At 34.5% G+C, this 17,589-nt stretch overlaps 1 protein-coding gene across 9 annotated transcripts in view; it reads right to left on the bottom strand.

Annotated features, from left to right (window-relative positions):
• The window catches only part of KIAA0825 (KIAA0825 ortholog), a 467,160-nt gene that overhangs the window by 348,486 nt on the left and 101,085 nt on the right, over positions 1-17,589 (bottom strand). For 8 of the 9 annotated variants that reach the window (XM_077139139.1, XM_077139135.1, XM_077139134.1 and 5 more), the window contains one exon: positions 15,677-16,346. In XM_077139139.1, coding sequence (XP_076995254.1) covers positions 15,677-16,346 — 670 coding nt within the window. Of the gene's footprint in view, positions 1-15,199; positions 16,347-17,589 lie in introns of those variants that run through there. The other variant, XM_077139142.1, reaches the window with a different exon arrangement.

Raw genomic sequence — 17,589 nt, 5'->3', positions numbered from 1 at the left:
ACCAATTATTTGATATTTTCTTCAGAATGATGCCCTACTCTGTTGGGAATGAGCAATCATGAAATAATTTACCTCCTGATTTAATTTTTTCCTGCACAAATTAGTTGTAGACTGAGCTGGCTGTACACAGCTGCCTGTGACATCGCTCTTTCTTATCAAGATGACACTTGAAATGAAGCAGGGGGGTCTGAACTGAATAGGTTGGGGAATCCTGCTTTAAAGAGGCATTGACAAGTTTATCAGATATACTGATCACATGAACTCTCTGTTGATTGAAAATGACAGAAACTTAAAGAACTATCAGGGCAGTGGAGAAAATCACAAAGATGCAAATGTTATCAGGGTATTTAATGTTTTTAAACACCTGTCTGATTTCTGGTTCCCTTTTTTGCATTCCAGAAGCTTGGGGCATGATCAGAATTTAATGAAAAAGAAAAAATGAACTCACACTGGTTAACAATTGAGTGACCTACACTAAATTGAGTATTGAGTAACCCTGTCTTTGGATATAATCATAATTGCCAATAAAGTATATAATTTTTTTCTGTAACAAAAATCCCTACAAGAACCTTCTATAAAAAGTATGGGACTTATGCTTTATCTTTGTTTGTTTGCAGGTCACAGAGACCAAGCAAAACATGAGATTATCACATGGAAACATAGAAAATACATAAATTTGATGTTTAATTTGAATAATGTGTCTATCCAAAAAAAAAAAAAAGATATTAAGGCCAACTGCTTAAGCTCAATAAAGATAACACAAGTCTGTTTAGAGAGACTCAATGAACATAAAACTTCAAACAAATTCACGTAGTCCTATCTTGTCCTTAAAGTCAAGCAAGGAATTTTTTCCATTTTTACATACTGATTCTACATTATTAGACTGTAGCTATCAAGTCTTAAAGGGGCTGTGATTGCTGCATCTCCCCACTTCTCTTTATTCAAGACTCCACTAACTAGACCCAGATACAATAACTGTGAACTTTATGGCTTTTGTGACTATGATTGAGAAAAATTATAAGAAAAACACCCATTAAAAGTACAGCCTTTTCAAATAGCTAGAAGATTACGTCTTTATTGCACTACAAAGAAACAACATTAAGAATGATGATAATAATTGATTTCAGTATAGTTTGGAAAGAAGATAAAATAAGGTACCCTAAAGCAATTTTATGGCATTGCTTTCTCTGAGAACGACCCTCATAAAATTCGGAGGCAAGCTCTCTTCTTCAGGAGAGATTATTTTGCAAGCCTTGGTGCAAATTGGTCCACTCCAATAATTACACTTTAACGTGCCATTTACCAACGGAAGTGCCAACACTAATTCCTAAACCAAAAATAATTCTTAACTTAGAGGATAAATAACATGGTACCAATTATTCTAAAATCAGCTCAGTATGATTATGCTATAGAGTTTTAAACCAAACTTCGAATTATTTCATCTTTTTGTATTTTACTGGCATCATAATTCCAAAGGCCTTATTTTGTTCTCATCTCTGACTAGCACTTAACAGTGAATTTAGGCAATTCCTACTGTTCTATCATGGAATATTTTAAAGTAGAGATAGGGTAAGCTACAGTTTTCCTAAATAATGGACAAGGGTTTTCTGTTTTTACTCAATGTTGAAAAGAAGTTGCAAAAGTAAACACTGATAGGGTTTGCTTTTGATTGAGGCAACATACTATACTCCATTCTAAATAACTTTTCATATCCTTACATGTGCGATTTTAGATCTCCATTAAGATAGGCCAACCACAAAAGTTCTTAGGAATGTTTTGGTAAGAACAGAAGCAAATTAAAAATACATGTACAAACAGAGGAAAAGAAATTCAGTTTCAAGAAAAGCAGGGGCAAAATAATTTGGAAATTCATATATATATATATATTTTTTCACATGGGCAGGCACCGGGAATCAAACCCAGGTCTCCGGTATGGCAGGTGAGAACTCTGCCACTGAGCCACCATCACATTGCCCCATAATATCATTTAAACATTTTACCCAAAGCTAAGGGTTATATTCTCATTTCCATGTGTGGGGGATTGATGTGTTAAACTCTCAAAGCTACCAGCAGTTTCTCCTGTATAAATCCCTGTGTAAAGAAATCAGCCCATTCTCAGAAAATGCCCCTATAGACAAGGAATTTTAATATTCGCAGGTGTAAAAGACAGAATCTCCTGAGGGACAAAATAAACAGGTGGAGTTGTTAAATAACCAATACTTTGAAGAAGGAGATTTGTTTTATTTCAAATATTTGACTTCAAAGAGATGACACTGATGGCCAAAGTGTCAAAGAAATATATTTATATATTCATACTTATATATAAATAATTACAATGAAAATGTTAAATCATAATGTACATTTTCCAAGTTGATTTTCATAACAGTGTGAGAACAACCATTAAAATTCTCCATCTCTAGATAAAAGATTCCAATTTTTAAAGGAATCTTACTGAAACATTTTGTTTGCTAATTAAATCTGTCTTTTTGAACATTTATGAAAAAATATATGTGGGGTACTAATAACTGATTAATAGTATACAGAAGTTACATATCACGTATTTTGAGGACCAGAGAGGAAACATGTTAATTAAAACAATATTCAACATTTATAATAGTCCATTGGAAAAAAGGCCATCTATTAAACAAGAATTTAAGACTCCTGACCTGCAAACGGCTTTATATATAACAACAAACTAAGCATTCAAATTCATTATTATGGTCATAAATCGATATACAATAATACAAATAAATTTAACAGAGAGGAGAATCAGAGGTCAGAAGAGTTTTGTTTCATAGACACTTAGTAACTCACTTCCTAAAGAACACAAACTTCTGGCTTGAGACACCTCATACATATTATTTGTTCAAATTCTTTGCTCAAAATAGAAATAACTGCATAATAAATTTGCCCACTTTTAACCTTTCCCTTTCAATTATTTTTCAATGAGTTTCATTCTGATTTTAATATACTTATATATTTTTAAACAGACTATTTTGTTTCCAAGATGAAAGGTGAGGTTTTAAATTTTTCAATTATCTGCTTTATAGTTTTCCAGTTTTTAAAAATGTTATTGAATGGTTAATAGGGTATATCAATCTCAAACTGACCTATGATAAATAAGAAACCAAACAGTGAATAATTTTTATCTTCTATCCTTAGTGTCGGAATGTCATAATTTACGTAGCAAGTAAAATAGTCTTTGCACCTTTAGGAAGAACACAGAGGGGCTCTAAGAGGGAGGAAGTCGATAAGTGCATGCAATTTAGTATTTGCTAAATCAAAGAAAAAATACTACTAAAATCAAATTGCGTCTATTTTCTCTCTCAAATATAATTTCCATTTTCATTGTATTTCATTCTTTAGAGCAATGACTCAGAGACCTCAGAACATTTAATGGAGAATAAAATTAGGTTAGAAAAATAGAAAATATGTTTTAGATGAATAAAGATATACACATATAATATTTTATCTACCCAAATAAATGCACAACATAACACTCTCACACACATAGACAACCCCTCATTTTTCTCATAGCTTTTAATCAAATAATTTTCACAGATGATACAACATTTAGCAGGCAAAAACCAAACCAAACTCTATCTAATCCTACAGGAGAAAAAATCGTAGTGCCAGACTTTACAATTAATTTTTTAGAAGGCATTTAGGTAAAGTAGGAAGATACTTCTCTTCTAACCCTAGTTCTACACCTGCTGACTTGCTCAGTTAATCAGGCGAAATGCTTTAGTTTTTTAACCCATAAAACAAGAACCAGAATTGTCATGCTGCCTAATTTCTGGGTGTAGATGCAGCAAAGGTAAGTCAACAAACAAAAAATGTGAAAGCACCTTGCAAACAATATGCTAATTAATGGTGCTGTTACTAATTACAGTAAAAAAGGGTCTTAAATCTGGCAACAACCAGCTCAAGTGTTTCAGTAACTTAGTTATTTTCAGCTTAACTCTGGTAAAAAGTTTAAATGTAACCAGTTTACTTGCATCTCTAGAAATAAAATGGGACTCCAACTAAATACATTTTTAAAATTAAGGAGTTATTCCTGAACAACTTTGCAAGATTTTATTGTTAAACAAATGACTGTATGTAATTATGTAAACATAAATGTTACAATTCAGAGGGAATATGAAGACTCTTACTTTTCTATTAAGTCAAAAGATTAACATTATTTCCATTTCATATCTTAATATATATAAAGTCTTGAATATTTTTTTCCGTGTCTTTTCCAAATAGAAAAACCAGTGGTGTAGCCTTCCATTCTATTACTAGAATAGTTCCTTCCAACATTCAAATTTGTGTAATTTAAAATGTAGAGAAATAAACACAAGTATGTTGCAGTTCCAGAAAATCCAAAAATATTAGGATAACAAAATTGGCTAACTTGGGCAAATTATAAAAGGATTCTTTATTTTATAAATGAATTCATTTATCAAGATTGTGGTAAATTGTGGTATTAAGAGTATAGGTTTTGCAATAATTCAAAAATGGGCTTGAATCCCAGTCGAGGTATTTCCTAGCAGTGGGACTTTGGGCCTGTGCCAGTTTGAAAATATCACGTATCCCAGAAAAAACATGCTTTAATCGTGATTCAATCTTGGGGAGACAGCCGTTTCTTCTAATCCTGATTCAAAACTATAGGATGTAAACTTTTGATTAAATTATCTCCATGGAATGTGGCGTGCCCGATTGTGAGTGTAATCTTTTGATTAGATGGAGATGTGACTCCACCCATTGTAGGTGGGTCTAGATTAGATTACTACAGTCTTTAAAAAGGGAAACACTTTGGAGAAAAGACAGAGCCTAAAAAAACAACAGAAGCCTCAGAGCTGACAGAAAGAGCAGATGAAGACGCTTGGAGAACAGTTGCTTCAGAGAACAGAAACATGGATGTTTGGAGATGCTTGGAACCAGCAGACATCACCATGTGATGTTAAACAAGCCAGAACCTGGAGAGAGCCAAGGGAAGCCAAGAGAGAAAAGCCAGTCCCAGAGAAGAAAAATGAGGAACTTTCACACGGACCGAGGCTGAAAGCAACAGAGCCCAGGAGCAAGGGACCAGAAGATGCCAGCCACGTGCCTTCCCAGCTCACAGAGCTGATCCAGACCCACTGGACTCTCTTGAATTAAGGTACTTTTCCTTGGATGTCTTAGCTTGGACATTTTCACAGCCTTAGAACTGTAAACGTGTACCTTATTAAATTCCCCTTCTAAAAGCTGTTCCAGCTCTGGTATATCACATTCTGGCAGCTAACAAACTAACACAAGGCAAGCTATTTAACTTCTCCAAGCTTCAGTTTCTGTATCTCTGTAGCAGGAATAATAAAACCCAAATTTTCAGGGATGCTGCAAGTATCAAGTGATATATCAGTACACAAAGTGCTTAGCATGGTACATAGCAAATTAAAAGCTAAAAAACAACAAAAGAAATACAACTCAATTATAATACGGGCAGAGGATATGAACAGACACTTTTCTGAGGAGCAAATACAGATGGCTAAAAAGCACATGAAGAGATGTTCATTTTCATTAGCAATAAGGGAAATGCAAATAAAGACAACAATGAGATATCACCTCACAGCTATAAGAATGACTGCTATTAAACAAAACACTACAAATGTTGGACAGGATGTGGAGAAACTGAGATACTTATTCACTGTTGGTGGGAAAGTAAAATGATGCAACGGCTGTTGAAGACAGTTTAATGACTCCTCAGAAAACTAAATATTGAGTTACCCTATGACCTGGCTATACCAATACTTGGTATATACCCAGGAGAGCTGAGGACAGTGACAGGAACAGACATTTACACACCAATGTTCATAGTGGCATTATTCACGATTGCCAAAAGTTGGAAACAATCCAAATTTGTCCATCAACAGATGAGTGGATAAACAAAATGTGGTATATACAAACAATGGAATATTTATGCAGCAGTAAGACTGGTCTTGAAGTATATGACATCATGGATGAATCTTGAGGACATATGCTGAGTGGAGTAAGTCAGACACCAAACAATTGATGCCGCATGATTTGGCTATGACAACTTTGGTAAAGACCAATGAAAACTGTCTAAAACTGAGAGTTCTGCTGACTGTACAACCAAATGAGGATAATGGAATACATGGTTTATTTATTTTGGACATTATCCATGATGACCAATAGATGGAGGGAGCTGAAGAGTACAATGACTTAGAAGCATAATGCCTAACTGTGATATATTTATATGATGGAATATGTTATGGCTACAAAAAGAAAGGATGTCAAGAGGCATGCAACAAACTGAATAAACCTTGGGGACAACGTCTTGTGCAAAATGAGCCAGAAACAAAAGAACAAACATAGGAAGGTTTCTTTCAGAAAATACTTACAAGAAAATTGAAGCCTAGATTGTAAACCCTTATAGCAGCCACACTTAGACTGAAGTTGTAAGTGTATTTCTGGATGCTGAGATGCTGAGCTATGTGTATCAGCAGGTATTTCCCTGGACTTTGAGTAACTCTGTGATACCTAGGACCCAAAGATGGATTACTGCAGTCCTGAAGGTTAGCCTAGCTATGTATAGTAACAGTTAAAGTAACCAAAGAAGGAGATTAGGCCTCAATTAGCGTTAAAAACGAAGCCAATCTGGCTGGATCTAAGGTAAATCAGAATACAGGGTAAAAGATGAAGTGTGTGTACTCCAGACCTTCACTTACTGTATGAGACCAAAGGCAGAAAGGTTTATTATGCCTATAACCTGGATTTTCTGTAACACATAATCTAAATCAACCTGTCCGGAGAGCTCATTTGAATGACCCAGGCTCCTGGGGTCCAGAGTGGGAACAAGGCCTTGTAGCTCTGTATAGCTTTGTGTGATGCCAGGACACATCTCACTGTGCAGGGTTGATAATTGGGAGGTGTTGGTGGCATCCCTTGAAGGTCTGAAGGAAATATATATGTATATATATATATATATATATATATAAATTATATATACTTATAAATCATATATATAAATATAAAAATATATGGAACTATTGAACTTTCCTATCTGGGAAGCCCCAGGTATCCTCTCAAACCATTGGGGATTCCCAGGAAAATGGTACAGGCCCTTGATTTTGAGGCTTGTGCTTATGAAACTTGTTTCTGTGGGGGAGAAGCTAAGACTTCCCATGGTGAGGCCTGGGATTGCTTCCAGTAAGCCTCTTGGTGGCCCAGATGAGGTGTCTCTCTCTCTCTCTAGGTCCAATTCTGCAAAGAAAGTCATTGTCATGTCCCCCTGTGTGGGAATGACATTCAAGGATGAAGATCTCCCTGGAAGCTTGGGGCATGGCTCCTGGGCATGAGTCCGGTCCTGGCACTTTGGGATCAATAATGCCTTTCAGACCAAGGAGACGAGAAGAGGTATAATAAAATAAGGCATCAGCGGCCAAGAGAGATCAAGGGGAGTCCAAAGGCTATTCTGGAGGTGATTTTTATGCAAGCTTCAGTCAGATAGTACTGATTGCCATGGTTTACTAAACCCCAACCAGCATCACTCCTGTTGATTCCTGAGAACACCTAGGGCTTGAACTGAGACTCTATAAAGGTTTATGCACTGTTTGCTTTCCTGGTACCTATAATTCCCAGAGGGTGCCTACGTCAGATAAATCCTGAAACCAGAGAGACCAGCCTATTCAAGATTATCAGTTAATTACATCCTCCTATCCTTCAGTGTTGACACTCCTTTTCAACATTAAAAAATCAGAACAGGCATTGATCAAAGATCCCTATAGATTGAGAAAAGGATCAAAGGTCAAGGAGGAGGTATAACTGAGAGAATAGGATTTGCCAAATGAGTATGACTGCTGGCTCACTATATTAACTGTATTTTTAAAAAGGGAAGTGGAAGAGGAGTCCCCTTTCTCTGCTGAGCTCATGGCCCTTCCTAGCATATTTAGAAGCCTCAAGAAGCCCCTGAACATGTCATCCATGAAAATATAGAACTGGGTAGGAGGACAGGATTTAGGACCAATTATGCCAAAACACAAGCCATCACTTTTGACTTTATTTACATGCAGAAAATAACACTAAAATTATTTTAAAAGCTTAACATGTGTAGTCGTTTCATTACAATTTGCCCTGTGACATTCTTACTCAACATTCTTAGAATAAACCACTCTTCAATGTTTTATAGGTCTAATTTTAAGGCTTTCATTTTGTACTACAAGGATTTGTATGGATCCAGAAATGCTTTTTGAGAAAAAAAGTATTGTCTACTACCTTACAGAAATGAGCTAGTTCTTCTCTAGGCAAAAATATGAGTCAGATTCTTTATTCTCATTACAAAATCCCTGCCTTGGCTGATTTAAATACATGCCAGAGAAAAGACATATGGATTTTTTTTTTCAATCAACAATACAGAATAATACTTGCATTTCCAGTCCTTTTGTGTGACTGTAATTTTCAAGTATCTGATTAAAAATGCTCCTTTTAAAAATAAACAGAAAAAAACTAAAACACAACACAACAACATCACTTGGGTTGTAGGATCAAAGGGGAAGCAAAGAACGGGATTACTAGGAATAGCTTCAAACTTATATTGGAAAACTCTCGTTGTGGGATGATTTCCATGCCTCTTACAGAATCAGAAAGCTTAGAGTTAAAAGGGTCCTTAGATATTATCTAATATAACTCTTTCATTCAAAGAGGTTAAATGGATTTTCTAAGGTCTCAAAGCAAGGCCAGCTGAGAATGAGGACCAGCAGGCTTGATACCCAATCAAGTACACTTTTCACCTTCCGAAAGCAAAGTAATTGTGAACAAGGAGTGTACTGGTATTATTAGACACTAGTAACTGTGATAAAGCAGTAGGGGGGAAACCTGCTGATCAACAATATCTGTGCTGGTTTGAAAGGAAGTATGCCCCCTAAGAAAAGCCATGTTTTAATATAAATCCCATTTCTTAAAGGTAGAATAATCCCTATTCAATATTGTATATTTGAAACTGTAATGAGATCATCTCCCTGGTTGATGTGATTTAGTTAAGAATGGTTGTTAAACTGGATTAGGGGATGACATGTCTCCACCCATTTGAGTGGGTCTTGATTAGTTTCTGAAGTCCTATAAAAGAGGAAACATTTTGGAGAATGAGAGATTCAGAGAGATTCCGAGAGAGCAACACTACAAAGCAGAGAGTCCACCAGCCAGCGACCTTTGGAGATAAAGAAGGAAGACACCTCCCAGGAAGCTTCATGAAATAGGAAGCCAGGAGAGAAAGCTAGCAGATGATGCTGTGTTCACCATGTGCCCTTCCAGCTGAGAGAGAAGCCCTGACTGTGTTCGCCATGTGCCTTCTCACTTGAGAGAGAAACCCTGAACTTCATCGGCCTTCTTCGGCCTTCTTGAACCAAGGTATCTTTCCCTAGATGCCTCTGATTGGACATTTCTTTAGACTTGTTTTAATTGGGACATTTTCTCGGCCTTAGAACTGTAAACTAGCAACTCATTAAATTCCCCTTTTTAAAAGCCATTCTGTTTCTGGTATATTGCATTCCAGCAGCTAGCAAACTAGAACAATATCAATAATTAGTATTTTCCACAGTGGTACAGCAAAAGAAATAGAAAATATAATATTAATTTAAAGGAGTTTGTGATGACAATATTACTCTCTCTTATGAATTTTTCTTTCATTTACTGTTTTTTTTTAATTACTTGAAATTCCAGCTTCTACTAGTTGGGGGTGGAGAGGCGGGTGTAGAAAATAACAAGCACAAGGTCACCAGAGAGCTAAGGGAGATCTTTATCTGTCTCAGGAGCATAAATGGGGCAAAAGAGTAAAGAGATGGGTTATCCTTCTATAAGCCTTTGTCACTTCCATAACAATCCTTTCTTATGCTAATGCTTCTTTCAGTATGCTGGGCTCAGTATATTACTTCATCTTTTCTTGAAGTCATCATTCAGCTGTAGTGTAACTCTACCACTGCTTTTTTTTTTTTATCTTTTTACTTTTAATCATCTGTCCATACGCTGTATAAAAGGAGTGAGACAAAGTTTTCACAATCACACAGTCACATTGTAAAATCTATATACTTACACAGTTCTCTTCAAGAATCAAGGCTACTGGAACAAAATTCAACAGTTTCAGGTACTTCCCCCTAGCCACTCCAAAACACCATAAACTAAAAAGGGATATCCTTATAATGCATTAAGAATAACCTCCACGGTAACCTCTCGACTCTGAAATCTTTCAGGCACTGAGACTTAATTTGTCTCATTTCTTTCTTCCCCCTTTTGGTCAGAAGGCCTTCTCATTCTGATGGTGCTGGGTCCTGGCTCATCCCTGGGAGTCAGGTTTCAAGTTGCCAGGGAGATTTACACCCCTGGGAGTCACGTCCCTTTGTAGGGCAAGGAGGGCAGTAAATTCACCTGCCAAGTTGGCTTAGAGAAAGAGGCCACATCTGAGCAACAAAAGAGGCTCCCCCAGGGATGACTCTTAGGCATAATTATCAGTAGGCTTACCCTCTTCTTTGCAGGAATAAGCTTCATAGGAGCAAGCCCCTAGGTCAAGGGTTCAGTTGTCCCCACTGCTTGTGAGAATATCAGGAACTCCCCAGATGGGAAAGTTTAATATTTCTTCCTTTCTCCCCAATCCCCCAAGGGGACTTTGCAAATACATTTTTATTCTCTGCCCAAATTATTCTGGGATATATTGGGGTATCACACTAATCTGTACAAGTCAACAAGATCATGCCCTATTCAAGATTCCATGTAAGTTCAAGTAAACTGACCAGAGAAGTTGAATTAGATAATGTGCTACCAAAAATATAAATTTTGCATCAAATAAACCTCTCTCCCTTTGATCTTGCACAGAGATTGAAGTTTGAATATATGGGCCATATCATCCTTTACTCAGTATTCTGATTTACCTTAGCCCCATCCAGATCAGCTTCATTCATATCTCTAGATGAAGTCTGATCACTTTTTCAGCTTTTTTAACAGTTGCTGAATGGGGTTAGTGCTAACTTATATAGCTTCAGTGCTCTAACTGAGTCTCTTAACACTGCTGTCCTGAACACCAATATGCAAATGCCCATTCGTGTCCCCCACTCTCAGTTCCTCCAGGTATATACCTAGCAATGAGGTTGCAAGATCATATGGCAACACCACTCACATTGCCTTCCAGAGGAGCTGCACCTCTCAGTTTCCCTAACAAAACTACCACTGCTTTTTACAATATTTGGGAAGTAGGAGAGAGAGTAGGGTGACTTTTGACTGGCTGTTCCAATTGCCTTCTGTGCCTTCATGGTCAAGAATCTCACTTTCTCTTTAGTCTGGGAGACTTCTTTATCCTGAAGATTATTTTCATTCCCTAGAAGGACTTGAACCAGCCCCAGCACCAATCTTCCTTAAACAAAATGCAAGGGATTTTGCAAGGGAGGGGACGTAGAGACCACTGGGTTGGGCTTTACATCCACTGCAGATTTTTAAAAACCTTTAAAATATTCAAAGGCACATACTATATTCTCTTAAATCTCTCCCTTTCAAGTTAAAAATAGCCCCCAGGAAAAATTCAGAATAAAATATATAGGGGACTGTGAAATTTACCTAATGACTGAAATCTTCTAATAACATCTTTTCACATTAAAATGCAGAGGATTTATTTAATGGAAATTTACTGCAAATACAGAAACAACAAGAACTTTTTTTCAAATCCCAAGGAAATATTTAAAGCAAAATTAATTTGATCATTTAAGCATTCCAAATATAGATACAAAAGAATATTGCCATATAAGTATGTTATTGGCTCTCCTAAAATACAGATGACACATATACATGTGTGAATATGGATCTCAATTTCCAGATAACAATAAAACAGGTTATAGTCAAAATGTTAGTTGAAAGTTTCTAGTTTTTAGAAAAGCTATTTATTTTTATTTTAAAGTCTTTAAATGCAAAAACAAAATATTGTAATGTACACCTTCATAAAATAATTGATTTTCCTCAAAAAATTATTAGAGAAACTATAATACAGACTATCAAAATCAGAAGTTATTGCCGAAAGACTTGATTCTTAAATTATTCTTGAAACTTTGTAAGAGTATCTGTAAAAATAATCTTGTTCTCTGCTAAGAAAGATCACCAAATTTCAAAGATTCTATAATACTTATATTAGTATTATTTCATCATGTTCTTCAAGTAAAAAAAAAATATATATATAAGCTATACAGTTCTAAATTTATTATAACACTAAAACAGTTCATGATCTCAAAGCAATAAAACTTTCAAAACCATATGGATACAAAAGAGAAAAAAGGTTACCATATAATGCCAAGACGTGGAATTTAGTCTGGGGATAAGATTATATATAAATTTAAAAAATGGTACCATATCACAGGAAAATGTCACCATATTTAAAATATATGGACAGTTTAGCCTGAATCAACACTCAGCTACATGGTGCAGGCTGAATTCATGGTGGGGAGTCCAGGTGAACACTACCTCCAGAAAGGCCAGTTGGTAAAATAAGATAATATAGCATAAAAATTGTTCTTAGTTTCTGAGTTAATAAGCCATGAGATACTCATGAGTAAGCCATGAATCATTGTCAATAAAAAAGACAAGTAAAAATATTGCATGAGAATAGAACATAGAAATGTGAAAAGCAAAAAAGAAAATGTGAAAGTGCTTGGTAAGATTTTTAATGCTAATTATCATAATTATTATAGTGCTTTGTGCAGTTTTTTCCACCAAATTTAAAGGCACAACAAGATCATATATGAAATAATTGTGAACAGAGATATCCCCTTTCTGTGGTTTATTAGCTGTATGGCCCTGGGAAACATTTTACTTTTCTGAGACTCAGTTTTCTCACATTTAAAATGAGAGTAATGCGAAGGCTATTCAGAAGATTAAATAAACTTGTATATGTAAGCCTTTACATAAAAATTAGTAGTGATCATTATTTTTGATGCTCAAGTAATATTATAAACACACATACACACATGTACGTGTATATCTTATATATAGTTATGTATATGTAGATAAAGAATTTAGATCGTTCAGCAAAGAATAACCAACCCTCAACCTAAATAGAAAAATCAGACTCCATTAAGCATGTAATAGATCAGAATTGCCTTAGCTCACCAAAACCATGGTAGGTATATGCTCACACAGATAGGGCATTAGCTCCTGTCTAAGAATATGATATACACACAAGGTCTGCTTCAGATATATTAACAGAATAGAAATCATTAGAAAAAATACTTTAAAATTGGGATTATTTAGTCTTCTTATGAGCAGAATATGGGAATGTTTAAAGAAGAGTAAATTATTGACTACACTATGGTTGAATCAGCATACAGAGGAATCAGAGCAGTGTTTTTAATAGTATTACCATACTGCTCTTTTAGGGAGTACAGCACAGTCATAGAGAAATGGCTCTAGAGTCAGAAAGACTCCAGTCTTTCCTGACTCCTCTCTGTGTCCTTGAGCAAATTACTTAACATCTCCATGCCTTAGTTTCTTCACAATAAAATAGAGCTAATAAATAATAGTACCTATTTCACTGGGAGGTTAGAAGGTCTAAATGAGACAATGCACATCAATGTCTGAACCAATAAATGTTAACTATTTTTACTTAAGGAATGTCCTCTCTATAATTGTGAAGCAAAGTATCAAAGACTTGGTATATATAAAGATACAGACTGACTTTAAAAATAATGTACAACAATTCAAGATAGTCTAGGTATTATCCAAATGAGAATATAAATTTGCCTGCTCAACTCAAAAGTGTATTTCCCTAATAAGCAGGATTTGATCATTAGGTCAAATATATTAGTGAAAAACAGTTGATGTGATAAATTAGTTTAGCAGCTCTCATATAGCACTCTAGCACTGGCTCATTTACATTTTGTCCCCCCACTATGTCTAGCTCAGAACTATAAATGCTGTAGCTGCTACATGCCTTCTTCATGGTAGGAGCTCAATAAAGTGGAAGTGAATTGGTTTTCAGGCAGCTCACTTGTACAGTATTGCTAGACATTTCTTTAACGGGTGACAAAGCATCTAGTTCTATATTTTAAGACAAGGTCCAATACAATGGTTGAGAGCATGGGTCTTAGGAGTCAGAAAAGACCTGCATATGAATCCTGACTCTGAATATGAACTCTGATACATACAACATGACCCAGCGCAAGTTACTTAATCCTTCTAAACTCAGTTTCCTTGTTTATGAAATTGGGATTATAAGGAATGGGATGTACTCAGCACCATGCCTGGCATATGGAAAACACTTACTTAACAAGTGATTTAGAATAAAATTCAGATAAAGAATCTTGAGAAAGATCAGTGTACCTAGACTTGTGGAAAATGTTTCAAATTTTGGTGTTAAAAGCCGACACACGTAGTTTTCTCTCAGAAATGGGAAAACACCTCAGCATCAGCCCTAAAGACTCCATAGCAACTTAGACATATTTTCAGCCATATGGATCTTTTCTTCTGTTATAGACTATATTTAGCATATATAAAACCTTCATATTGAAAGCACTTTACAAGTAAGCAGGAATTTTTTAGAGAATATATAAATTTTAGAAAACAAATGAACTTACAAAATGCATTTAAAATTTTGAGTTAATTCAAATGAAAGTCTATTTGCTTTGTACAAGATTGTAATGTTGCTAAAATAATTGGTTTTGAATTTTCCAGTAATGAAAACTTGGCTGATGCATTTCTGCTCTGAGATATGACAGTTTCTTGAGGAAAATAAACTTTTTCAGAGAAATACTAAATTATTTGAAATTTCATATATCACAGTATTCTGGTACTCTGGCATTTTATTACTGAATATGAGTAAAAGTATAATGAGCTATAAAAATTTAAAAAAATGATCATAAATCCAAACATCAATTACAATTTACCAAATGATAATTTTAAATACTTAAACAATGTTGTTTATGAACCTCTTTAGAAATCTATTTTAGAGCTTTTCATGAGAGCTTGCCTAATCATAATTTTACAAGCAAATATATTTTTACCTTGATTTTTCTCCCCTGGTGAGAAATTAGAACAATCAAAGGAAAAAATTTATATCACAATAATTTCTTTCCTTTTTTTCTTTATTTTCTGAATAAAATCAGAAGTTTTTAAATAATTTTTATTTATGTATAGACATAGAAAGTATTAAAGAGACTTTAATGTTATCTATAGTTAAAATGGTATACCTTTCTGTTGAATTAGAAGGTAGAATTTTACAATCAGTTTTGTAATTGCTTCTTTTTAGAGTTAGCTGACTGAAATATCACAATTTTGAAACTTCCAATTTTAGTTAATGCAAATTTCAGCAAATTTTCAACAATTCTTTGTACCTAATAATGCTTGGACTTCGGAAGCTACTACGAATTAAAAAGTATACTTCTGGAACAGTTTCACCCAATACTTTTCTATACGATCAAAAGAAGAAAAAAATTCTTTATCTGCAATAGTTTTGGCTGGCATTTTCAGTATCTTTAAAAACTGACCAGAAAAATCCACTTCTATTACCATGCTTACAGAAAAAGGAATGCATAAGAGTAACATATACTGTAAAATTTTATAACATTTATTTTCTGATTTATTTTAAAGCTTGCAATGAGATTTTTAGAAGAAAATTAAAGATATCAAAAGGCTGAAATTAAACCAAACAGAAATTTTAAATGTCACTAACCCAAAGCATGCACTGCTCCTCTATGCTTGATGGAGCTCTTGCTTGTTTTAATCACACGGCCAGCATTTTCTTTGAACTGCAGCTCACAAAATTTTTCAAGAAATTTAGTCATTTCTTCTGTAACAGTATCCAGGTAAGTTTCTTTAATGAATTTCACTGTAGAAGATGGAGCCAAAATTTCATGTAGTGTGTTAAAATCCTCTTTTATCATTGAGTATAACTTAAGCATTGTACTTTGGTATCCATGAACCATTATGTCTAAATTTGATTCTCTGCTGTAAGAAGGAAAGTAGTTCTGTAGAAGTTTAGCTAATAGTTTACTCTGTATGTTTTGGTACTTGATTATAACTTCTGATTCTGGATAAAGAAACAAGAGTTGTTGCACGCAACACTTTTTCAATGAGATTTTCTGCTCTGAATTGTTTATTTCATTATAGTTTTGTAATTTGTTCACTAAGAAGCGTCGAAGGTACAGTCTTATATCATCCCATATAGACTTCACATCCATAGAGGAATGATCTTCAACAGAATGAAGAGAAATCCTGGAGAGGAAATGGGAAGATGTTCCACTTAGAGCAGATGGGAATAAAACGCTGGTCTGGCAGGAAAGGTCCCAAAGTAAATCCAAAATCATTTCTTCTTGATTTTTTTCATTCTTCAACAGATCTTGCTAATAAAAGTAAATTACAGCATTAGAAATGTGATCAACTCTAAGAGCAACAGGACAAATTATTTCTATGGTCATTGATGCTCTTCAGGGTTTTTGTTTTTGTTTTGTATTTGAAATTTAATCAGTTCAGACAATTTAGAATGTCAGCTTTATGATCTGTTAAATTTTGTTAATGTCCAGCGGATAAATTATCTTTACAGTTAGATTTCCAGATGTACTTTTTTGCCCTCATTGTTATCTACCCCCAATATAATCCAGGCTTTATGAAAGCTGCAGCTTAAAAATTCTAAATAAAAACCTACACTAAAATATCAACTGAAATTTGTTTCTAAGACAAAATAAATCCAAGATCATGCCCCTAGTCAATTACTGGTATATAATTTTCATGCCTGAATAGGTATATCTATTATAAAACCTCAGTGAACACACAATACTTTAAAATCATTCTAGAACAGAACAGAGACATTTAAGCACAGTATGTACCTAGAGGTTACTGACATCCTGAAAAATAAAATTTAATACATTTAAATATTTTTAACATTCAGTTAAATTGCTTTTTGAGAACCATGTTAAAGAAGACTTTACTTTGAAGATTAATCTCAGAATATTTCAGTTCGCTTAAATGTGGGGGAGAATATCAGCATCATTCCCCAAAAGATGATATGAAATTATTTCTTTATACTTTTGTGCCAACTGACCAAAAACATAGTGGGTATAATTAAGAATAATAAATAGACAAAAATATTACTTCTTGCATTTTGAGTTAAACACATTCTCCTTATATCCTGACTTTCCCAATTATGCCTATTTCAGCTATTACTGAAATTAGTTTATATTCTCTAAATAGAAACAGGCTGATTACATGTTAAATGGAAGCAGGTACAAGTGGTATAAAAAGATACAGACTTTAAAATTTCTTACTGAAAAATATAGTATAGGTATTATGTTTGATTCAGAATTATGAATTGCTAAATTCCAGGAACTAGATCTCAGTCATTCTAAGCATTGCAATGTCTAATTTAATGTTCTATCTGTAATAAGTAATAATAGCCAATATCAACACAGTGTTTTATTATATAAAATAACACTTTTCCATACATTATCTGGTTTATTCATAATGAAAACTCTGTGACACAGATATTTAAATTCTCGGTTTACAAATAAGGACATTAAAACTCAGTGTACTTAAGTACTTTCCAAAACTCACTAAATAATAAAGAACAGGGCCAAAACTGAATCCCTG

Source organism: Tamandua tetradactyla, chromosome 21 (assembly GCF_023851605.1).
Source record: "Tamandua tetradactyla isolate mTamTet1 chromosome 21, mTamTet1.pri, whole genome shotgun sequence".
NCBI lineage: Eukaryota > Metazoa > Chordata > Mammalia > Pilosa > Myrmecophagidae > Tamandua > Tamandua tetradactyla.
Note: the sequence above shows the minus strand (reverse complement) of the source record. Positions and strands in the feature narration are given on the sequence as shown.